Source organism: Haliotis rufescens, unplaced genomic scaffold, assembly GCF_023055435.1.
Source record: "Haliotis rufescens isolate VD_foot unplaced genomic scaffold, xgHalRufe1.0.p SCAF_5, whole genome shotgun sequence".
NCBI lineage: Eukaryota > Metazoa > Mollusca > Gastropoda > Lepetellida > Haliotidae > Haliotis > Haliotis rufescens.
In genome coordinates, this window is record NW_025964223.1 from 4,760,619 (window position 1) to 4,786,315 (window position 25,697).

Genomic DNA, 25,697 nt, shown 5'->3' on the forward strand with positions numbered 1-25,697 from the left:
TATCTTCACAAAGTGAAGGTTAAAACAGGCAATACTTTTACTTTCGCTTTTCTATTTCAAATGGAATAACAATAAAGATTAATCTGATTTTACACCTTACAAAGTAAACATTCCGTCATAAAACTGGGACACTTACAATTGCAATCGCGGATACTGGAATGGTAACATTGAGATATTTTTATAACTCACATATCGGATATTAACACACTTCCGTGACCTGCCCGGCACGTGGGAGTCGTGCCTGCTGTCTAGTCTAGACTTGCTCGCAGATTTCATTTCAGAAACTAACGATAATTTTCAGAATTTCTGCTATTACCAGTTATAAGGTGACATCAGAGACCATATAATAATCTATTATATGGTCTCTGGTGACATGGGTTGAGGTGAAGAGAGGTAAAATGCATTTGTGTATATGTGCGTGCGTGCGTGCGTGCGTGCGTGCGTGCGTGCGTGCGTGTGCTCATCCGGACAAATAGCGGTTGTCATTGTCCTGGCCCACTGAGATACCATGCTGCAGTATGAACATAAATACCTCACTGGGACACAGTCTTCGGACTATTTTAATGATTCATCCTAAACGTTTCATATACTAGACCCGTAAAGATCCGGGGTAGAATAGGTCTTCAGCAACCCATGCTTGCCGTAAGAGGCGACTAACGGGATCGGGATCGGAGCCTCGCTGACTTGGTTGATGCATGTCATCGATCCCAATTGCGTGGATCGATGCTCATGATGTCAATCACTGGATTGTCTGGTCAAGATTCAATTATTTACAGACCGCCGTCATATAGCTGGAATATTGCCGAATGCGGCGTTAAACAACAAACAAACAAACAACCTCGAATTCCGTTTCCCAATTTCTTACACATAATTGTTGGGTTTTCTGCGTTCGAGAAATGAAGCAAACAATATTTTTGTATTTTCAGAGGCCAAATAACATTTTCGAAAACTTCCAAGGCTTCTTGGCTCGGAAATTGTCTGTCATTCAGCATAATCTGTGTTATCTAAAAACCAAGCAAACGGGCCACGAAACATATTCATGCAGTCATATGTAGATAAAATGAGTCACGTTATGTCTCTGTATAACATATCCCGACGAAGTCCTCACACAGTCATTCTCTCCGTGTCGTTCCTACACAATGCTCCTCCTCCTTCTCGTCTTCGTGCCCCTGGTGGTGGGGGACTACCCCTTTAGAAATACCTCTCTCCCCTGGGAGGACAGAGTCAACGATCTCGTTGGGCGCTTCACCCTGGACGAGATCCAGCTGCAGATGGCCCGTGGGGGTTCAGGACCAAACGCTGGCCCCGCCCCTGCTATACCCCGTCTGGGTATCAAGCCCTACTCCTGGGACACCGAGTGTCTCCGTGGGGATGTGGCGGCCGGTGCCGCTACCTCCTTCCCCCAGGCACTAGGACTTGCAGCCTCATTCAGGTGAGATATCTACACAAATTCAAATTCAAATTCAAACCTTTGCTATGATAATACGTGGACTACCTATTCATGGTTTCCAGTTTTCCAACCACTGGGGAACCTTTTCGCGAATTTCTGATATGATCATTATTTGAAAGTGATTCATAAAATATGCTTATGATATACTAGTATTGTTTGATAGGCATTGCTTAGAAGTTGACGGATGACAAAGTTGACACAATTTATAGATAACAACTTCTCTTTAATATTGTAAAGGCGACGTTTCAGTATAGATCCTTATAACGTTGTCGCTTGAAGCAGCGATTTCTTATGATAATGGAAATGGGTTTTGTCGCGTTCATTCGATAAACTGCAGTAGACTACGGTTATAACGAACTCGAGGGGACCACTAATTTTAATTCGAAATAACCGCAATTCGTTATAAGCATACATTCAGCATATGTACAACATATGGTCGGGACTAAAATAAGTTCGTTGTATCCGTCAGTTCGTTATAAGCATGTTCGTTATAAACGTAGTTTACTGTATGCAGTATTTAAATATGTATGTATTTTAACGTTTTTAAAGTGTTGATTCTGAGCTTTACAGTCTATTATGACTACCAACATGTTCTCCAACTTTCATGTAAAGCAGCACAATAACACACAACATGGATAAATACAAACTTGGACTCGTGTGCAGAAGCTACTAATTGTTATTCATTTACATGATATTTATAATAATAACTTAATATAGACAAAATAAACATCATAATTTATTATTGAAAACCTGGAATTTTTGGAACGTTATACACACTAAAGTCTTCTAAATCAATTCATACACCAAGTTAGAATTGGTCCCCAATTGGTCGTCAGAAGCGACTTAATGGATCAGATGGACTTGCTTGATTTCGTTTTATCGTACTCGATTACGGGGATCAAAATATCAATCACTGGATTGTCTGGTCAAACTCGATTATGATCATTCTGCCGTCATATAGCTGTAATAGTGCTGAACAAACTTAAGTAAGAAATGCTGAATTATTGCAACATCGTCTCGCCCATATGCAAATCATTCACCAACTGGTGTTTTCATTTCCAATAGTTAAATGCAAAACACTTTATTAGCTAAACATTTAAGTGAATTTATTGACATCCAAGCAAAATGTTAAATGATTCGCCCTTCCTGCAGCACAGATCTGATATTCCGGGTAGCCCAGGCCACGGGTGAGGAGGTGAGGGCCAAGTATAACAATTTCACAGCGCATGGGATATACGGCACTCACAAGGGTATCAGCTGTTTCAGCCCAGTCATCAACATCGTGAGAGACCCCAGGTGGGGCAGGAATCAGGTGAGAGACCCCAGAGGCGACGGGAATTAGGTCTGCCTTCGACTGGATCATGTGCGATTATGCTGCCTTGCCCTCTTCAGCCTTGTCGTTATCTTATAGATCTATTTCGATATCGTCTTTACGATACTCGTTCAGTTACAGTTCCTTTACAAACGTTCTTTGAAACACATTACCTACACAATGACAGCAAAGGCTAATAGCGCCATTCATATATGCTTTCATAATTGAATAGAATCCAATCTTTGGAACATAATGGCCATCTGCCATCTGTCAAGCATATCTGGGACGTCTACAGAATCTAGGCAGGTGATCAACACGGTGTCTGCTTCTCATGTCTTGTATAAAGTATTAAGATGCTGTGTTACTTTTTACTCGAGGAGCTTGTCCCCGAAACGTGATAGCTGCTACAGTTAATTTCATCTTGACACGGGTGGAACACATGTCTTGCATTGAACAAGACGCATCATACACATCACTTGATTTCACGATTGAGCACAAGATTGTTCATGGAGTATTGATTTGAAACGAAGTCTCAGTAAAATTATTTCCATTTGACGTAACACAACATAAAATTTGCAGAAACAATATTATTAATATAAGGATAAATATCACTTTCTAATGAAATTGGTTCCTTTTGGTACAATATAAAGTTTTGTTAATGGTTTCTGATTTATGATCCAGAAATGAAATCAAGTCTTTGAAAGGCACATAAGGAAGAGGATTTATGGATGTCAACTTCTTTTTTATGAGGAACACAATGTTTTGGAGTATATACCTACTCCTTTATCAGGTGGTAAAGGAGTAAGTATATACTCCGAAACGTTGTGTCCCTCATAATAAAGAAGATGACATCCATAAATTATCTTCCTCAGAAATGAAATGTCTGTCAATTATGCGAAATGATCATGATCAGGAAGGGTCTGTTGCTTTGGTCGGAATATTTTATTCAATAGATGACAGATTTACAAACTCCTTGATCACACATATGGGTGAATTTTAAGCTAAAAAAGAAACGAAAAAGTAGACCACAGTGACCTACAAGTTTAATTACAACTTTTTAGTTTGATACACATTTGTAGTTTATCTTATTAAACCACTGCATACATTAACATATTAAAATAACTGCAGAAAATAGCAAGGTTAAAAAACGGTACGTTTACATTGACCTTATCCTTATACAGAGGTCATCCTTATATGTTATCACGTTATCTGTATAATCTATAACCCTAATCTAAGGCGAACAGTACAGTGTCCTGAGTTACGATGTCACCAAACCGTCTCCAAGGGTATGGACATGACTTTGACCTACTACCACACAAATAAGAAGGAACAACCCACGTTATGTACGTTAAACAGTTGAGATAATGTCCTGTCACTAAAAACAACAAAACCATTATTTGTCGCTTCGGTTCATACAGTCCCTATTGCTGATTTTGTACAGGAAACATATGGAGAGGATCCACACCTGTCAGGTGTCTTTGCTGCCAATTTCGTGAAGGGTCTCCAGGGAAGCGATCCCCGCTACATCAGAGCCAACGCCGGCTGCAAGCACTTCAATGTCCATGGCGGCCCCGATAATATACCGTCTTCACGCTTCTCGTTTGATGCAGAGGTCAGAAATATAAGGTCACATCACGTCACATAACAACACGTCACTTCACAGTGACAACAAAATCCATACATTCTAAAAGTTCATCTTCTTTATTGTGATGTAACGAGAGATGACGAAAACGTATAACTACCAACAGTTGCACAGCTAGTGTAATGTCCCTGAATGAAATCAAGGATTCTATTTGTGGCCATTCCTTTCTTGGTAAATCATAACGACATTTCCATAATCATACGAAACCTATGTCAAAAGCAGAGTCCGTTGTTCAGTACAGAGATCGACATCAACAACGTCAATCTAATTCAGTTTATCATTTGTCAACTTATTTTTAATGTGTAGGAAGTAAAACCTGAAATTTACATGTACATGTATATGGCACCACTAAAATTGACTAATTCATTGTACATCGGGGGCGGTGGGGTAACCTCTCCGTAGATCTAGTTTGTTCGATTCCCTACCATTTGTGAATCCCATGTCTGGCTAAAACCTCATTCACTCACCCATCCGCCCGCCCGCACGCCACTCACTCACTCTGACTTGTTCCTACAGGTGTCTGAAAGAGACTGGCGCACTACATTTCTCCCAGCATTCCGCACCTGTGTTAAGGCCGGCACCTACAATCTCATGTGCAGTTACAATAGGTGGGTAGTCAAAATGAAAGCTTCTTCTAAAAAACGAAACATTACTCCTTAATCATCCATTATACCAGAATTGCTGAGTTCTACATTCTACAACGACAATCTATTTCTATTTCCATAAATTCAAGCTGGAAGACAAACTGTGTGTTGCTGTCGGTAAAAGTGATATGATTTCGTAAGAATCGAATCTAATGTGTATCCCTTATTTTCAAGAATCAACGGAGTTCCAGCATGCGCCAACAAGAAGCTTCTGACGGATATTCTGAGAACCGAATGGGGTTTCAAAGGTTACATAGTCAGTGACGAAGCTGCCATTGAGAACATCATCACTCAACACCACTACCTCAACAACAGCGTCGACACCGTCGCAGCGTGTGTGAAGGCTGGATGCAACCTCGAGTTGTCACAAAACTTAGCTCAGCCCGTTTTCATGTCACTTGGTACGTTTATAATGTCCATGGTTTAGAGTTTACCATCGAGAAACGCGTTCATTGTTCATCTGATTGCCGCACGATGGCTTGTGCACCTCACATCCATACTAAAGTTCATAGTTAATAGAGTAGAAAATTGGTTAATACCCTGTATATCTGCAAAATGCACATGAATGCTTGTTTGTTTCTGTATGGGTGAGGTGAAATGGGGTTTAACGTCGCGTCCAAGGTTATTGCACTTATAATGCGACGTGCATGTACGTGTGTGTGTGTTTGTGTGGCTGCTTGTACAAATGCCGGACTGATGTCGATTTATAGTGCTAACTCACTGAGATACCATGCCGCAGTTTAACATGAATACCCCACTCAGACACAGTATACTGACTCCGAGCCGACCAGTCCTTGTTTTAGCCCCTTAATGCCGAGCGCCAGACAAGGTAACAACAGGTACCATCTTTGAACGTCTTTTGGTATGACGCGTCCGGGGATCGAACCCCGGACCTTCCGCTCTCCGGGCGGACGCTCTACCACTAGACCACCGATGCTTGAGTATTATATACGGCATTAAAGCAAACGGCGTGTGACCAAGGTATATGTCTGTATCTGAATTTGGTTGAATGTTTCATATTTTCACCTCATGGTGTGGAGCATGAGGGCATTGGTCGTAAGTCTGGTAACTTCGACTTCTACGTTTCGGGAGCTTGATCAACACCGGTCAGGCGCTTTGTTTTTGTAGGAGCGTTAGCTGACTTGTTGAAATGCAGTTACCTGATTTACAGTAAAACGTGTCATTGTCTGATTTAGTACATTTCCAAAGATTTTTATCGATGCGTTCATAAAGGGTATTGTAAACCTGGCATATAATATTTATACTAAGAACTGAAGTTCATCTGTGCCCAAAATGACATTGCTTCCACATTGTTAGGTCTCAATATCCTTATGATTCTGTTGAACTGAGACCGCCTGAGTGTCGTGTACAAAGCCTCTGTATGGAGAGATTAAGTTCGGTGGTTCGTCAAAAGAAAAGACGTTATGTGATGGGAATATTTATTCCTCTACCTGCAGCTTGGCGTAATGGGGAATTAACAAGGATTGTTCGGGTAGGCGTCGCGTCTAAGATGTTTGCACTTGTATAGCGACGTGCATGCGCATGTATGTTTAGCTGCTTGTTCTAGTCAGGACAAATGCCGATTTTCATGCGCTAGCCCATCGAGATACCATGTCGCACTATAGAAATACCACGACTGGTCCTTGTTTTAGCCCCTTAAGGCCAAACGGATAGGGTAACATCAAGAACCATCTTTTAACGTCTTTTCTTATGACGCGACCAGGAATCGAAACTATCAGAATCAATGTAGGGCTCTGAAATGCACCATGTAAGCTACAGTACTGAGCAGTGTTGTCTGCTTTCTTGCAGTTGATGCTGTGAAACAAGGCAAGCTGACTGAAGACGTGGTCAGGACCAGAGTTAAGGAGCTTTTCAATGTCAGAATGAGGCTTGGAGAGTTCGACCCACCGGAAATGAATCAATACACAAAACTGAACGTTTCAATAGTTCAGGGTGAGGCTCACAGGAACCTGTCTGTTGAGGCAGCATTGAAGACATTTGTGTTGCTGAAAAACCAAGAAAATGTGCTTCCCTTGAAGCCATCGATCTACAAGAATGTGGCGGTAGGTGTGTGCTATTGAACAAAATAACATAGATTTGTTTTGACAGGGTTGGGTGTAATATGTGTCATTTACCTGTAATAGTTGAATGCGGCGTCAAGTAAAAAATAACCAAAACACAATGAAAGTGGATGCTTGTCCAACAGGTTGTCGGACCAATGGCCAACAATTCTAATGCACTGTTTGGAGACTACTCCCCTAACATCGACCTCAGATACACAACCAACCCTCTACAAGGCGTACAGTCTATCTGGTCTACAGTGAGGTATGGAGCAGGCTGCACAGACACCAAATGCACTCAGTATAACTCCCAGGAAGTCCAGACAGCAGCAAAAGGCAGTGATCTACTTTTTGTGTGTCTTGGGACAGGTGAGGCCCTTAATCTTAATTGAGCATCATTTTTCTCTTTATGATTTATTAAGTGAAGACATACTGTGTTTAGTTGCAAATAATAAATCAATATCTCATTAGATATAAAAAACCCAGACTCCCTAAAGTTCTTTATGATTTCCAGAGTATGATCATGTCGGTCACTAAGATCATACGTAATGCACAAAAAATTAGATATTAATTTATGCTTGTTTGCCGGTTGAGTGGGCACCTTGGTTTTTCAGTCACCCATTCATGTGATTTTCACCGCAGTTATGCGCCCGATTGTGTCTGTATCGGCGGATTGTTGACGTTTTACATTTTGTCAAAGTACAATTCCGATGTAGACTTCTTCAGATAAAAAACAAAAACCAGTTTATGTAGGGTAGAAATGAAATTTTATGACTTTTTAGAACCAAACGTTTTCTTTCAGGTACGGAGATAGAGGCTGAAGGCAACGACAAAGCCAATCTGGACCTCCCTGGACAACAGCTGCAGCTGCTGCAGGAAGCTGTCACTGCCGGCCAAGGTAGGTGGGATGTTGACAACACATTTAATAACATGGAACCACTGCAGGTATGTTCGGAATTTCGTAATACAAATGGCCATTTCTCTGTCATCTCTTTAGACAGTGTTGCTACCTACTACAACCAAAACAATTAAAACAACGGCAACACCAACCGAATTCACACTATTGATAGTATGGATAGTATTGTCGCCTCGACAAGTGATCAGTTCGTCTTTCCTTCCAGTATCGGGTGCGAAGGTCATCCTTCTTCTCTTCAATGCTGGACCACTCAACATCACATGGGCTGTTGACAGTCCAAAGGTTCACGCCATCATGGAACTATTTTTGCCAGCTCAAGCGACAGGCGAGGCATTGCGACGGGTGCTTTTAGCTGAAGGACCCAACTCAGTTCCAGCTGCCAGACTTCCGGTCACGTGGCCAAGGTATATGGACACAGTAAGTATAAATATTGTAGTTATTACATCACAGCCTCTAGTAAAGCTTTGCAAGGTCATACGATTCTTTCTCAATAGTTGTTTGACTAAGGTTACATCACGGTGGACATGTGAAAGGTCAAAGTCACTGTGAATGTCATTCGTATGTTTCTTCTTTTGATGACTTTCGTATTTTGTTCACATTATCAAGATTTAAGTGTTCCTTAGTCCTCGGTATTTCTTCAGAAACATTTGAATGTCAGTGCCGACACAAACATTATCAGGACGAATCTGCCTTTAGATGACACGATCTGGCATATCCTGGTAATAAAATCACAAACAATATCAGGACGAATCTGCCTTTAGATAACACGATCTGGCATATCCTGGTAATAATCACAAACACTATCAGGACGAATCTGCCTTTAGATAACTCGATCTGGCATAACCTTGTAATAATCATAAACATTCTCAGGACTAATCTGCCTTTAGATAACACGATCTGGCATATCCTGGTAATACTCACAAACACTATAAGGACGAATCGGCCTTTAGATAACACAATTTGGCATATCCTGGTAATAATCACAAACAATATCAGGACGAATCTGCCTTTAGATAACACGTTCTGGCATATCCTGGTAATAATCACAAACATTATCAGGACGAACCTGCCACTAACACGATCTAGCATATCCTGGTAATACTCACAAACGTTCTCAGAACGAATCTGCCTTTAGATAACTCGATCTGGCATTACCTTGTAATAATCATAAACATTCTCAGGACGAATCTGCCTTTAGATAACACAATTTGGCATATCCTGGTAATAATCACAAACAATATCAGGACGAATCTGCCTTTAGATAACACGTTCTGGCATATCCTGGTAATAATCACAAACATTATCAGGACGAACCTGCCACTAACACGATCTGGCATATCCTGGTAATACTCACAAACACTATCAGGACGAATCTGCCTTTAGATAACACGTTCTGGCATATCCTGGTAATAATCACAAACATTATCAGGACGAACCTGCCACTAACACGATCTGGCATATCCTGGTAATACTCACAAACACTATCAGGACGAATCTGCCTTTAGATAACACGATCTGGCATATCCTGGTAATAATCATAAACATTCTCAGGACGAATCTGCCTTTAGATAACACGATCTGGCATGTCCTGGTGATGAACATGTTCATCCGTGGATTCTTATATAAATAGTACCCGGACCACATCAAATGTAACAGATTGATGTGAAAGTACGATTAATTACCTATATTATTTCACAAGGTGCCTGACATGACAAATTACTCAATGGTCGGACGCACATACCGGTACGCCACGTATCCAGTTCTCTTCCCCTTCGGCTATGGTCTCTCCTACACCAGCTTCTTCTACGACATTTTGGGGTATCCCACTCATGTGACCGCCGGGGACGATCTGACTGGTTCTGTCTCACTTATAAATCGAGGATCTTTTGATGCTGATGAGGTATGTATCGCCGAAAGTGCTATGTAATTGTTTCAGAATACAAAGAATTACCGACTTTCCACCTTCCTGAAATATCAAGACCAGTATCTTGAAGGAAAACATTCATCATCTTCATATGGATATACCAGCACGGCAATGCCACTACCAGATTTTCTCACTTTTTTTGCCCACCATTTAATGTGCTTTAAACATCTTTGAAACAGCTCGAGAGTATCATTTGTTGTTTAAGGGCGCACTAAAAATATATGACGGCGGTCTGTAAACAATCGCGTTTGGACCAGACAATCCAGTGAGTGATATGATGAGCATCGATCTACGCATTTGCGATACGATGACATGCATCAACCAAGCCTGAAAGCCTGACCACTCGTTAGTATGTCGCGAGTATCAGAACAATACTTCTATTATTTAAAACGCACAACGTTGCTCTATTTCAGGTCATCCAGGTGTATATATCCTGGTCGAACGCCACGGTGACGGTTCCACAGCTTCAGCTGGTGTCCTTCAACAGGATGTTTGCACCACGGGGCGCCCAGACGTTATGGGAATTCACCATCTCGGCTGAGTCCATGGCAGTGTGGACTGAACAAAATGGATGGGTTGTTGAACCAGGTAAGCCGATCGTCCTAGTGCCAAACCACACGATGATTGATTGTGACTTTGCGCCAGTGTACGACCGATGCACTGTGAGTGGCATGTGATCAAGACCAGAAAACCCAATGGTTGATGTCATATACAGGTATTGAAGAGAGAACTCAGCCGGTATTATATATTATATCAATCTATTATTAACTCAGCTATGTCATAGCGCCCAGTAGATAATAGATCAGGGCCTGACAAAGCAATCGTGGATAGCACAACCTAGGTGTTGAGGTATAATGGGGTTTAACGCCGCGTCCAAGATTATTGCACTTATAAAGCGACGTGCATGCACGTGTGCGTGTGTGTGATTTTGGCTGCTTGTACTAGTCCGGACGGATGCCAATTTATATAGCTAGCCCACTGAGATACCATGGCACAGTTTAACATGAATACCCAAATCAGACACAGTATACTGACTCCGAGCTGACCAGTCCTTGTTTTAGCCGCTTAATGCCGAGCGCCAGACAGGGTAACAACAAGTACAATCTTTTAACGTCCTTTCGTATGACGCGGCCGGGGATCGAACCCCGGACCTTCCGCTCTCCGTGCGGACGTTCTATCTGGCTCCAAAGAGGAACTTTTATATATCGACGGCAATCATTAGATTGTTTGTTTCAGATGTATTATGTACTGTTGACTTCTGTTGATATTAAGGGGGAAAGGGGCAAAAACGGAATAAGCAGCGTAAGCTTGTTTGAACAATAATGACAATAAGAAGGAAAATTGTATTTCGAATACTTCTTTTGGGATAATCGTAGATCTCAAACCATTACTAAAACAATTTCCTCGACAGTAGTTTGTGCGTTTCCGATTGACACATTAAATGATCAATAAGTATAACCAATTTCAATATTCAAATTTAAAACTGACGTAATAGTATAGACTAAATCAATTTCATGTTTCCTTTCAGGCGTCATTTCAATATGGGTAGGGGGTCAGCAGCCTAACGCCAAGCCCGCTGTAGAGTCCGATATCATTGCTGGCAAGTTCATGGTTACAGGGAAAAAAATACTTGGTCGATATTAATGAAAAGCCATGCTAACTTTTGTTTACTTACTTCAAGTACAGTTGGACACTGGATTTTGTCTGGCTATGTTCTAAATATGGATAAATGTAAAACAGCTTATGAGTGACCAATAAAACTAATATTGACCTGTGAGCGATGAAACACCTTGTGGAACTGCGGTGTATGTAACCAAATGGTAAAATGTGTTAAATCGGTAATCAGTATTGTTAAGTCTTTTTTTGGAAACATTTTGCTTACATGGTTTACGTCAGAGGCGACTGTAGAGATCTGGGTTAGAATTGATCTTCAGCAACCCATGCTTGTTGTACGAGGCGACTAACGGGATCGAGTGGTCAGGCTCGCTGACTTGGTTGATGCATGCCATCGTATCCCAATTACGTAGATCAATGCTCATGATGCAAATCACTGGATTGTCTGGTCCAGACGTGATTTTTTACAACCCGACGTCTTATTGCTGGATTATTGCTGAGTGCGGCGTTAAAAAGCAAACAAACAAACAAACAAACAAAATGATGTCAGGGCTGCATGTTGGCTTGGTACAATTACAACAGCAGCATCCTTACAGTGTTCTTTTGCTGTTTGTTTCCTTTCTTTCATTTTATGTTACTCAGAAAGTAAAGATTTAAAGAGCCCCTGTTGGTAACGTAAATTGCCCAAAATGTCATTTTAACATGTTAATCGGCTAGTGCAAAGCCTCGTCATCGTACTGAGCTCACTACTTCAATCAAAACTGTATGTAGTAATAACAGTAAATAGCACGAATGATCATTTATGTAATTTATTTATGAATTAAAGTCATCCAACTTCGTTTTTGGTACGATGTTAGTGACACTGAAACAGTATCTTCGTGATAAGGCATAAGGTCTTCTTGTGTCCTTTGAACAGTCGTGTAACAATAAAATATCTGCTAAAAGCGTGTGTCTAGTCAATCTCGATTTATATATTTTGCTTGTCAAATACGCTGGAGACATGATGATCATTGAATGTACGAAAAAACAATAACACTATGCGCATCTTAGACCTTGAACATCGAATGCACATCTTCGACCTTTATCACGTTGGTGAAATCCACGTGGACAGATATGGTTCTGGCAAACCAAGAATCTTAATCACAGTGTAATCAACAAAGGATTCTGGCACGCCTAAGGGACGCAACTCTGAGCATCATCTTGCGATGCTTTAGACGATCTACACACAGGCTAGCCCTCAGCTTACATTATATAATCAAAGAATTGCGAATACATAAAGACTAATGTAATTCAGTTCTACCTGGTCTACTGCCATGAACGTCGCGATCGGGTGAGACCACATTACATACACAATTCACCGTGCATGAACCATTATTTCTCGTCGTTAGATCTTTGTATATATTTAGCAACATACGTCCATGTCGATACATCTAAAAGCTTGTCAAAATCGCCAGATGTTCCCGTGGTTTAGTCAGGGGAACATTGACTTGATAAATAGCAGTGAAAACTATACGCATGGATCACTGAAAATCGGTGCTGACACTAGGTTGAGTGGTACATCAGTGAAACCAAGTCCTTCAACTCGAAGTCTGTCACGATAGAATTGAAAGACTGAGAAAATTAATTTGTAGAAAGAATTTCCACTTTGAGGTTTTCCGTGTGAAATGAATTCCATCAAGTCGTTCACCAGTTAGGAAACTAATGACACACTGGGGGCAGTTGATTGTGCTGTTGGCGACGGTAGGCGCCTGGACCCGGATGTCACCAGGGGCCAAGTCGGACATCTGAAATACTGAAAGCGACAACATATACCCCTGTATATCAGCGAGGCAGACCTTTCTGTATCAACAACAGAGATGTATCTATATAGATACGGATAGACAACGGGTTTCCTACTTTATATGCAATGGGAATCTCTGTTTTTATCTTCGTTACGTATCCCTTTACTTCAACAGGTGTATGTGCATTTCAACATCCAATGCCACCATATTACAGCAACACATACCTTTGTATAAAACTCCTTCACTCAAATGTGCTTGCTGACAAGTTACAAAAAGAACCTGAAGGTGACAACAAAACGTACAACTTTGTGAATAACAACTTCTGGTTTACAACAAAATGATGCACACTCACATGCACACGGTGGAGATTTCTTATGAATATCGAAATGGTTTTGTTGCTTTTATTTATTGAAGGCAATGCGGTACTCGATGCAGTTATGGCGTTACAAGAAACACACACTGTTCAAACGCGCCTACATATCTTTTCACACAGAACTAGGTGAGGTGAGGTAAAATGGGGTTTAACGTCGCGTTAAAGATTACTGGAGTTATATAGCGACGTGCATGCACGTGTGTGTAGGTGGCTTCTTGTATTTGTCCGAACTAATGCTGAGTATTTGTATGCTAGTCCTCAGGCACAGAATACTCACTCCGACCCGATCAGTCCTTGTTTTATCCCCTTAATGCTGAGCGCCAGGCAGGGTAACAACATTTCCTTTTGGTGTGACGCAACCGGGGATTGATCCCACGATCTTCCGTCCTCCGGGCAGACGCTCTACCACTCGACCACGGAGGCGGTCCACGCAACACTGAATGCGCTGGGGACACGTATTGACCAGTTACTAGTATCTAAGAATATCAAGAATATTATCAGTTAAGAAGCGAATATGATACTTACAAATATATTTTTACTGATGGATCCAAGGATAATGATGCTGTTGCCAGTGCCACTATCATTGGATCGAGAACTTTATCAACTAGATTAGCAGATAACTCATCTATTTTCACAGCTGAATAAAACGCCACTTTAACTGCTCTAGGAAATATATCAATAAACATTCTGAAACATGAGGAATTCATTATTTTTTCAGACTCGCAGTCCAGTCTTCAGGCAATAGGAGATACTTCGTGTGAACATCCAGTTTCACGTGATATAATTGAATTACAAAATAATCTTGCGATTGGCCAATACAACATCGTCTTCTGTTGGTTGCCCAGCCATGTTGGGATCGTTGGCAACACTTTGGCTGCTGCTGCTAAGGCAAAATCTGTGACACCACTTCTTATACCCTACAGTGACTATAAAACCTTAGATGTTAGATGTTATATCGGAGATCTATTGCAGAAATAGTGAGACACCCAAGTAGGTAAATAAATCACATGCAGTAAAGCCAAATACAGGTTACACCTACCTGGGTTGCCAGTCCAGATTTGAAGCGGTCATATTAAGACGATGTCGTATTGGCCATTCTCGATATACTCATGAATATTTATTAAAGGTGATGATCCTCCATTCTGCATCCCTTGTGATGAAAGAATCACGGTCAAGCATGTCCTGCTTGACTGTGTTGATTTTTCCATTTTTCGGCCTTTCAAATCATCTTCTATTATCTTTTTAATGATATTAATTCTCGTTTAATTATTGTTTTTTAAAGGAAATTGAATTATTGCACAAATGTTGATTAATATGTTTTGTACAAAATAAAGGTTTTTTTTATATAAATGGTGGAATATATTTCGTAACTGAGATTGTTAGTGGCTGTATCATCGAAGTAGTGTAAAATGATTGTCCCCCAGAGAGGGTATGTAAGACCACGTCATTCAAAGTATATTTATTTCTGCCATGTTTTTAATCGTTGAGTATGTGCCAACAACTGAATGGGTCATGAACATCCTGCTGAGGTCCATGCAGATAAAGTACTATAAGTCAACTTTATGGATAACAACTTCTGGTTTACTCCTTATAACGACGTTTCGATGTAGATTTCTACACCGTTAACAAGCTGGAGTGACAACAACCAAACCAAACTCACTCACTCACTCACTCATGAATACCCCTCTCAGACACAGTGTACTGACTCGGAGTAAAACAGTCCTTGCTTTAGCCCTTAAAAGCCGAGTGTCAGGCAGGGCAAAAACAAGTACATCTTTGAACGTATTTTGGTATGACGCCGCCGGGGATCGGATCACAGAGGTTTTCCTCTCCGAGCAGACGTTCTATCCACTACGACAAGGGGGGCGTGAATGTCAATTACCGCGGCAGTCAGGACCTCCCTTCGTTATCACGACAAATACATAATCCAGTCTGGTCCAGGAAAACCAGTGACTGAAAGCATGAACATCTATCAACACAACTGGAACATAATCAGAATTATCCGAGGCAATTTCTGAGGATTTGAGGATACACATTCCTTCCTGAATTTGGGCCAATCAACCTTTGCATAGTCCCATGTGGGCTGAGGATTGGGCTCTTCCTCTAATTGTAGTGGGCTAACTATGTAGGTGAGTATTAGAAGATGATCGTTTCCCCAAATGCCATCATGGACCTGCCATTGGTGATGTGAAGTGAGGTTGTTTGTGGCCATTGTGAGGTCAGTTGAACTCCATGTGTTGTGGATTTGGTCATAACGTGTGGGACTGCCATTGTTAAGAGTTACGGGATGTTGTCTTCGATTTCTCCACGATTTTGCCGTATTTGTACGAATCGTTCCTGTTTTCCCTTAAAGGACCGTGGGCATCAAAGTCACCAAGGATTATCCCATTTATGCTTACATAGTGAGCTGGTCTCTTTAGCTTTTTTATGTTTATTTCATGGGTAACCCTGTGGTATACGTTGGCTATGCACACACACACACACACACACACACACACACACACACACACACACACACATGCACGTCCCTATAGAAGCGCAATGTTCATGAACGCGACCCTTCACATTCAAGATAGTTTTAGTGTTGTCATTTCAGTTGACTGACACCCAGATTACCAGAATAAGCAAACAATGAAGGCTGATCTTTACCTCCTGTTGTTGGTCGTCACCGTGATGCTGCCAGACAATACGCTGGGACGTCGTCGCTGGTTCAGGAAGACTTTCAGGAGGGTTATTGATAGTATCATCAGAAGACGTGAGAATACCACACTCATAGCTGTATCACTAATATTTCCCACCAACATCCATGTGACCTATACATGCTTTCGATAGTCCTAAGCACACGAAATCATTCTTCAGAATACATGTACAACTCACAGCTGAGTCCGGTGAAACATACACGTACATGGAAGACATTGTCCAATTGAATTGCGTGAATTGCTATATGAAAAACGATGTTCAGTTGTATTCGTCTTGAAGTGTTCGTGATTCTTCTAAATACTTCCTTCGGTTGTTTTTGCTGTGCATTCTGATCAATTAAATATAAGGAAGAATGACGTCATGACATTCCAGGTTTTCGTCATGTTTGTCTCACCTGATTGACTACATGAAGAAAAGTGCTACGGAAAACTGCCAATAAAGTGTGACATCGATATGTCCCCAGGCAATCTAATTTCAAACCCCTGTTATATGACGAAATAATACACAACCCAGTGAGTAACATCCTATCTATTTAGCTTGCGCAGGCACCATCGCTGTATGGGTACTCACGGTAAACATGACTTTAATCAAGAGCAGATTAACAACGGCTAGACTGAAATATATCAAATTTTCCAAATTTCCAAATTAATATTCAAAATTGTCAATCCACATGGATAAAGACCCTCTTCAATAAACCAGTCATAAAATGCCGCAACTATACCAAGTCTATCCTTTCAGATAAAATAATGAATAGAATCCACAGCGGCCAATTTAACCTAAATGCAAAACTCCATAATCAAAACAGACACCCACACCCAAACTTCACACATTGCAACACAACAGAAGACCTAAATCAAGTATTCAACCTCTGCCCCCCAATACAAACAAACAACTAAAACTCTACCAATCCCTCCCAAAAAACAATCCCAAAACAATATCACACTACTCTTACAACCGTATAATACTACAGCCATTTACACACAAATCACGATTAAAAACATGGCAGAAATAAATATACTTTGAATGACGTGGTCTTACATACCCTCTCTGGAGGACAATGATTTTACACTATTTCGAGGATACAGCCACTAACAATCTCAGTTACGAAATATATTCCACCATTTATATAAAAAGCCTTTATTTTGTACAAAACATATTAATCCAAATTTGTGCAATAATTCAATTTCCTTTAAAAAACAATAATTAAACGATAATTAATATCATTAAAAAGATAATAGAAGATGATTTGGAAGGCCGAAAAATGGAAAAATCAACACAGTCAAGCAGGACATGCTTGACCGTGATTCTTTCATCACAAGGGATGCAGAATGGAGGATCATCACCTTTAATAAATATTCAGAATGGCCAATACGACATCGTCTTAATATGACCGCTTCAAATCTGCATAAATGGGATAATCCTTGGTGACTTTGATGCCCACAGTCCTTTAAGGGAAAACAGGAACGATTCGTACAAATACGGCAAAATCGTGGAGAAATCGAAGACAACAATCTCGTAACTCTTAACAATGGCAGCCCCACACTTTATGACCAAATCCACAACACATGGAGTTCAACTGACCTCACAATGGCTACAAACAACCTCACATCACATCACCAATGGCAAGTCCATGATGGCATTTGGAGAAACGATCATCTTCTAATACTCACCTACTTAGTTAGCCCACTACAATTAGAGGAAGAGCCCAATCCTCAGCCCACATGGGACTATGCAAAGGATGATTGGCCCAAATTCAGGGAGGAATGTGTATCCTCAAATCCTCAGAAATTGCCTCGGATAATTCTGATTATGTTCCAGTTGTGTTGATAGATGTTCATGCTTGCAGTCACTGGTTTTCCTGGACCAGGACGAAATATATTCCACCATTTATATAAAAAGCCTTTATTTTGTACAAAACATATTAATCCAAATTTGTCCAATAATTCAATTTCCTTTAATTTTTTTTAATAAAACGAGAATTAATATCATTAAAAAGATAATAGAAGATGATTTGAAAGGCCGAAAAATGGAAAAATAAACACAGTCAAGCAGGACATGCTTGACCTTGATTCTTTCATCACAAGGGATGCAGAATGGAGGATCATCACCTTTAATAAATATTCAGAATGGCCAATACGACATCGTCTTAATATGACCGCTTCAAATCTGGACTGGCAACCCAGGTAGGTGTAACCTGTATTTGGCTTTACTGCATGTGATTTATTTACCTACTTGGGTGTCTCACTTTTTCTGCAATAGATCTTCGATATAACATCTAATTACAGGTTTTATAGTCACTGTAGGGTATAAGAAGTGGTGTCACAGATTTTGCCTAAGCAGCAGCAGCCAAAGTGTTGCCAACGATCCCAACATGGCTGGGCAACCAACAGAAGACGATGTCGTATTGGCCAATCGCAAGATTTTTTTGTAATTCAATTATGTCACGTAAAACTAGATGTTGACACGAAGTATCTTTTACTGCCTGAAGACTGGACTGCGAGTCTGAAAAAATAATGAATTCCTTATGTTCAGACTGTTTATTGATATATTTCCTAGAGCAGTTAAAGTGGCGTTTGATTCAGCTGTGAAAATAGATGAGTTACCTGGTAATCTAATTGATAAAGTTCTCGATCCAATGATAGTGGCACTGGCAACAGCATCACCATACTTGGATCAATGAGTAAAAATATATTTGTAAGTATCATATTCGCTTCTTAACTGATAATATTCTTGATATTCTTAGATACAATCTGGCGTTCTTTCGCTCCTCCGTCATCATATCCAACACATTTACAGCAAAATGGCGACTTTCATTTCTGGAAAGCTTCCCCGCTATGAAGGCAAAGAGTGGACGACTTGGTGAAGCGGGACTTATAACGTATAATTCCTCGTAGCTCGTGGATAGTTTTCTAATTATAAAATTAAAATGTTACTTCTATCCGAGAAATAAAAAAAAATCAAGTTTCCGGGTGGGATCTTTGATGGGGACTAGATATTTTTTACAGCAACAGCTGCAAAAGCAGATATTTAAAAAACAAATTAAAACTATGAGCCAAAACATTTATTTTACCAAAACAACTTGCAAGAATGAATGTTTAGTGGCTTACAATTTCTTTTTTTGTTAACAGTCTGAAGCACAATTAATTTTTCTAGCATGTGTTCGGAGATTTTTTTTAATAAAAGCATGCACATTTGGCAATATGTGTTCTTTTCGAGAACACCTGGTATCATCACTGTTTGATAGTGAAGTATAAACATATGCTTAAGATATAGTCGGAATCGTACAGTGGACACTGCACTACCAAAGATTTCTTAAGACGATGGAAATTATTTTTTGCTTTCATTTTCAATAGAGTAGGATTTTTAAAACAAAATTAACTAATGTATGCTCTTACCTATCTGCGACACTTTTTATCAGCTTATTTTTAATGAAGTCATCCCATCCACAACAATATTATTATTTGTGATAATTTAAGTACCAGAAGAAGAGGTGAGATGAGGTGAAAAGGGATTTAACGTCGCGTCCAAGATTATTGCACTTATGTAGCGACGTGCATGTACGTGTGCTTGTTTGTGTGGCTGCTTGTATTAGTCCGGACTGATGCCGATTTATAGTGCTAGCTCACTGAGATACCATGTCGCAGTTTAACATGAATACCCCACTCAGACACAGTATACTGACTCGGAGACAACCAGTCCTTGTTTTAGCCCCTTAATGCCGAGCGCCAGACAGGGTAACAACAAGTACCATCTTTTAACGTCTTTTGGTATGATGCGTCCGGGGATCGAACCCCGGACCTTCCGCTGTCAGGGCGGACGTTCTACCACTAGACCACGGAGGGGGGTCACCAGAAATAGAATATTGTTCAGAAATTTTTTTTATTTCGAACTAACTTATGTATACCCATCTTATACTTCATTGCAGGTTGCCCCCCGAGGCAGGAGGACGACCTGAATGCCCGCCTCCAAGAAATGGCGCATGCATGAACAGCCTCAAGTGTACAGCAGCCTCAAGTTCAACATGGCAGTCCTGGGGTCTTTCGTCTTGGCCAATACCTGTTGTTATCGACTCCAAGATGTTACAGTTTTTTATTTAGTAATACATCGATATGTTCATCGTGTGGTTTCTGTTCCAAGAAAATATAGAGCCACCAGCCCAGTTGGATTGCGGTTTTGATTAATGCCCGCTTTATTCCCAAAATGCAGGCTAAAAAATGCTCCACTTTTATGTTCGTTTTCCTATCACAAATGGAAGAAATTTAAAATACATGACATGAAAAACCTTCCAAATCTGACCTTTAGAAGTAACCTATTCTTTTATATAACTATAGGACACTGAGTTCTGGAAACGAGGTTACCGGAATTAACTGGAAATTACTGGAACACATATAACGGATACTGGCTTACATTTGTACTGTCCGGCACGTTGGAATAGTGCCCACTGTCTAGTGTAGAATCGCTTACAGGTGAGGTGAGGTGAAATTGAGTTTAACGTCGCGTCCAAGATTATTGCACTTATATAGCGACGTGCATGCACGTGTATGTGTGTGTGTGGCTGCTTGTACTAGTCCGGACTGATGCCGATTTATAGTGCTAGCTCACTGAGATACCATGCCGCAGTTTAACATGAATACCCCACTCAGACACAGTATACTGACTCCGAGCCGACCAGTCCTTGTTTTAGCCCCTTAATGCCGAGCGCCAGACAGGGTAACAACAAGTACAATCTTTTAACGTCTTTTTGTATGACGCGGCCCGGGATCGAACCCTGGACCTTCCGCTCTCCGGGCGGACGCTCTACCACAAGACCACGGAGGCGGTCAGAATCGCTTACAGACCTCATTTAAGTGACTAACGATCATTTTCTTAAGTTCTGCAATTACCAGTTTTAAGGTGACGTGGGGTAAGGTGAAGAGAGGTGATATGCATTTGTTGGGTTTAACGTCGCCTACAAGAATATTAAACATATATATCGAGGTTTTCAGAATTTATGTCTTTACCAGTTGTGAGAACATGCATTGGTATCCAAAACAAATTGCAGAACCAAGCATCACAAATGCTTGTTTATGATTTATTGATGATCTGATCCAGCAGTCTGAACTTTCAAAACAATCTCTCTCAAAACAATAAAATGCTACGCCAAGGTGTAAAGCCGTTGGTTACAATAGGGGTTTTCCTTCCAGAAAGCCGTGGGTTACAATAGGAGTTGTCCTGCCATAAAGCCGTGGGTTTCAATAGGAGTTGTCCTTCCATAAAGCCGTGGCTTACAATAGGAGTTGTCCTTCCAGAAAGCCGTGGGTTACAATAGGAGTTGTCTTTCCAGAAAGCCGTGAGTTCCAATAGGAGTTGTCTTTCCAGAAAGCCGTGGGTTACAATAGGTGTTGTCCTGCCATAAAGCCGTGGGTTACAATAGGAGTTGTCCTTCCACAAAGCCGTGGGTTACAGTAGGAGTTGTCTTTCCAGAAAGTCGTGGGTTACAATAAGTGATGTCCTTCCAGAAGGCATATGCTCAGGTCCCCCCTTCTTTTCCCCAAACACTAACTCAACACAGTATTCTACTTCTGTTCTATTTCGGTAATACAGTTCTGAAACTTTCAGATGTTCATGGTACCTCCTTGAAATGCACGAAACTATCTGTATAAATATTACTTTTGAATTAACATGTGACATCAATCTCCCGTTACAATTCTGAAAGGATGCATAATTTTACCCGCAAAAAGGGTCAGATCTCTAATCACAGGATATTATTATTTAACGCTATATGTTGTTATGTGTCGACTTCCATATCAATAGGTAAATGAATTCAGTATGACACCAATAAGCAAAACAAAGAAATGGTATACATTTAACTAGGTTTACAAATCAATACAAATCACTGCACAACAATTACAATGACAGTACACAATAGAGTGGTAGTGCAAAATCCAATGGCAGTATACAATTACAATGACATTATCAAATATAATAGCAGTGGTTATTGTAAAAACATTTAAGTGATAATACTATTCACCTAGCAGCAACAACCGACAAGCATCCAAAATAGGAAGGTCTGGCGGCGGTCTGGACCAGACAATCCAGTGATTAATATCATGAGCATCGATCCATGCAATTGGGATCCATAACATGCTTCAACCGAGTCAGCGAGCCTGACTACCCGATCCCGTTAGTCGCCTCCTACGACAAGCATAGTCGCCTTTTACGACAAGCATGGGTTATTGAAGACCTATTATACCCCGGATCTTCATCGATAAATGTTCATACAAATACTGCCTAATCCAACACTACCTTTGCACATCCATTCAAAATACCGAAAATCTCTAGAAAAAATGGAGGTCAAACGAAGTCAAAAGAAGATGAAAATTCAATTTTGGAGACCTTCTACTAATTGTCAAGTATGTCAACGTGAACGAATTGTTGTCAACATTTTGCGGTAAACATGTTCTACAAGATAGAACAAGTGCTGGATTCATTACCATAAGCATATAACCTAATTCTATGTCATTTTACATCTGGGCACAATCATTAGAGATCCAAAGAGGGCGATTATGAAGCCGACTTATCCTAAACAAACCTCTGTGACTGTGCCAAGTTGTCAGGAAAAAACTTGTATAAAGACAATCCAAGGGCATTAAGTTTCCTGTAAATCACTGTATATACATACAGAAATCTAGAGCTAAAAGAGGTCAAAGGTAAAACTATTTATTTCACTGTTTGGATAAAACTTTAACACGAATACAAAGTTGATTATATAAATTATAACATATATTTTGTAACATGCACTTTTATACATGTCAATTCTAAAGTTCCATAATAGTATTCAACTAATATACAACATACAGTTATCACGAATTCGCCCCGTGAAGTTCCGGGGTAGAATAGGTCTTCAGCAACCCATGCTTGCCGTAAAAGGCGACTATGTTTGTCGAAAGAGGTTACTAACGGGATCGGGTGGTCAGGCTCGCTGACTTGGTTGATGCATGTCATCGATCCCAACTGCGTAGATCGACGCTCATGATGTCAATCACTGGATTGTCTGGTCAAGATTCGATTATTTACAGACCGCCGTCATATAGCTGGAATATTGCTGAGTGCGGCGTTAAACACAAAAAAAACAACCTCGAATTCCGTTTCCCAATTTCTTACAGATAATTGTTGGGTTTTCTGCGCTCGAGAAATGAAGCAAACAATTTTTTTGTATTTTCAGAGGCCAATTAACATTTTCGAAAACGTCCAAGGCTTCATAGCTCTGAAATTGTCTGTCATTCAGCATAATCTGTGTTATCTAAAAACCAAGCACGATACATATTCATGCAGCCATATGTAGATCAAATGAGTCACGTTATGCCTCTGTAACATATCCCGACGAAGTCCTCACACAGTCATTCTCTCCGTGTCGTCCCAACACAATGCTCCTCCTCCTTCTCGTCTTCGTGCCCCTGGTGGTGGGGGACTACCCCTTTAGAAATACCTCTCTCCCCTGGGAGGACAGAGTCAACGATCTCGTTGGGCGCCTTACCCTGGACGAGATCCAGCTGCAGATGGCCCGTGGGGGTTCAGGACCAAACGCTGGCCCCGCCCCTGCTATACCCCGTCTGGGTATCAAGCCCTACTCTTGGGACACCGAGTGTCTCCGTGGGGACGCGGGGGCAGGGGACGCTACCGCCTTCCCCCAGGCCATAGGACTTGGAGCCTCATTCAGGTGAGATATCTTCACAAATTCAAATTCAAATTCAAACCTTTGCTATGATAATACGTGGACTACCTATTCATGGTTTCCAGTTTTGCAACCAGTGGGGAACCTTTTCGCGAATTTCTGATATGATCATTATTTGAAAGTGATTCATAAAATATGCTTATGATATACTAGTATTGTTTGATAGGCATTGCTTAGAAGTTGACGGATGACAAAGTTGACACAATTTATAGATAACAACTTCTCTTTAATATTGTAAAGGCGACGTTTCAGTATAGATCCTTATACCGTTGTCGCTTGAAGCAGCGATTGCTTATGCTAATGGAAATGTGTTTGTCGCTTTTATTCGATAAACTGCAGTAGACTACGGTTATAACGAACTCGAGGGGACCACTAATTTTAATTCGTAACAACCGCAGTTCGTTATAAGCATACATTCAGCATATGTACAACATATGTTCGGGACTGAAAAAAGTTCGTTGTATCCGTCAGTTCGTTATAAGCGTGTTCGTTATAAACGTACTGTAGGTTACTGTACGCAGTATATAAATATGTACGTATTTTAACGTTTTTAAAGTGTTGATTCTGAGCTTTTCAGTCTGTTAAGACTGCCAACATGGATAAATACAAACTTGGACTCGTGTGCAGAAGCTACTATTTGTTATTCATGTTTATTATATTTATTATAATAACTTAATAAAGACATAATAAACATTACAATTTATTATTGAAAACCTGAAATGTTTGGAACGTTATACACACTTAAGTCTTCTTAATGAACTCATACACCGAGTTAGAATTGGTCCCCAATTGGTCGTCAGAAGCGACTTAATGGATCAGATGGACTTGCTTGATTTCGTTTTATCGTTATCCGATTGCGGGGATCATAACATCAATCACTGGATTGTCTGGTCAAACTCGATTATGATCATTCTGCCGTCATATAGCTGTAATAGTGCTGAACAAACTTAAGTGAGAAATGCTGAATTATTGCAACATCGTCTCGCCCATATGCAAATCATTCACCAACTGGTGTTTTCATTTCCAATAGTTAAATGCAAAACACTACATTAGCTAAACATGTAAGTGAATTATTGACATCCAAGCAAAATGTTAAATGATTCGCCCTTCCTGCAGCACAGATCTGATATTCCGGGTAGCCCAGGCCACGGGTGAGGAGGTGAGGGCCAAGTATAACAATTTCACAGCGCATGGGATATACGGCACTCACAAGGGTATCAGCTGTTTCAGCCCAGTCATCAACATCGTGAGAGACCCCAGGTGGGGCAGGAATCAGGTGAGAGACCCCAGAGGCGACCGGAATTAGGTCGGCCTTCGGCTTGATCATGTGCGATTATAAACTTGGCAGAAACAATATAAGGATAAGTATAATTTACTAATGAAATTGGTTATTGTGGTACAATATAAGGTTTTGTTAATGTTTTCTGATTTATGATCCAGAAATGAAATCAAGTCTTTGAAAGGAACATAAGGAAGAGGATTTATGGAGGTCAACTTCTTTTTTATGAGGAACACAACGTTTCGGAGTATATACTTACTCTTTTATCAGGTGGTAAAGGGGTAAGTA

At 40.6% G+C, this 25,697-nt stretch overlaps 1 protein-coding gene across 3 annotated transcripts in view; it reads left to right on the forward strand.

Annotated features, from left to right (window-relative positions):
* The first annotated feature begins 1,069 nt into the window (after positions 1-1,069).
* The window catches only part of LOC124133629 (probable beta-D-xylosidase 2), a 33,070-nt gene continuing 8,442 nt past the window's right edge, over positions 1,070-25,697 (forward strand). The window contains exons 1-12 of one of the 3 annotated variants that reach the window (XM_046498085.2): positions 1,070-1,432; positions 2,603-2,762; positions 4,204-4,374; positions 4,921-5,012; positions 5,223-5,449; positions 6,858-7,111; positions 7,255-7,477; positions 7,911-8,006; positions 8,230-8,441; positions 9,724-9,924; positions 10,362-10,536; positions 11,477-12,509. In XM_046498085.2, coding sequence (XP_046354041.2) covers positions 1,140-1,432; positions 2,603-2,762; positions 4,204-4,374; positions 4,921-5,012; positions 5,223-5,449; positions 6,858-7,111; positions 7,255-7,477; positions 7,911-8,006; positions 8,230-8,441; positions 9,724-9,924; positions 10,362-10,536; positions 11,477-11,592 — 2,220 coding nt within the window. In that variant the 5' untranslated portion in view covers positions 1,070-1,139 and the 3' untranslated portion in view covers positions 11,593-12,509. Of the gene's footprint in view, positions 1,433-2,602; positions 2,763-4,203; positions 4,375-4,920; positions 5,013-5,222; positions 5,450-6,857; positions 7,112-7,254; positions 7,478-7,910; positions 8,007-8,229; positions 8,442-9,723; positions 9,925-10,361; positions 10,537-11,476; positions 12,510-23,760; positions 24,116-25,246; positions 25,407-25,697 lie in introns of those variants that run through there. The other 2 variants (XM_048384235.1, XM_048384236.1) reach the window with 2 other exon arrangements.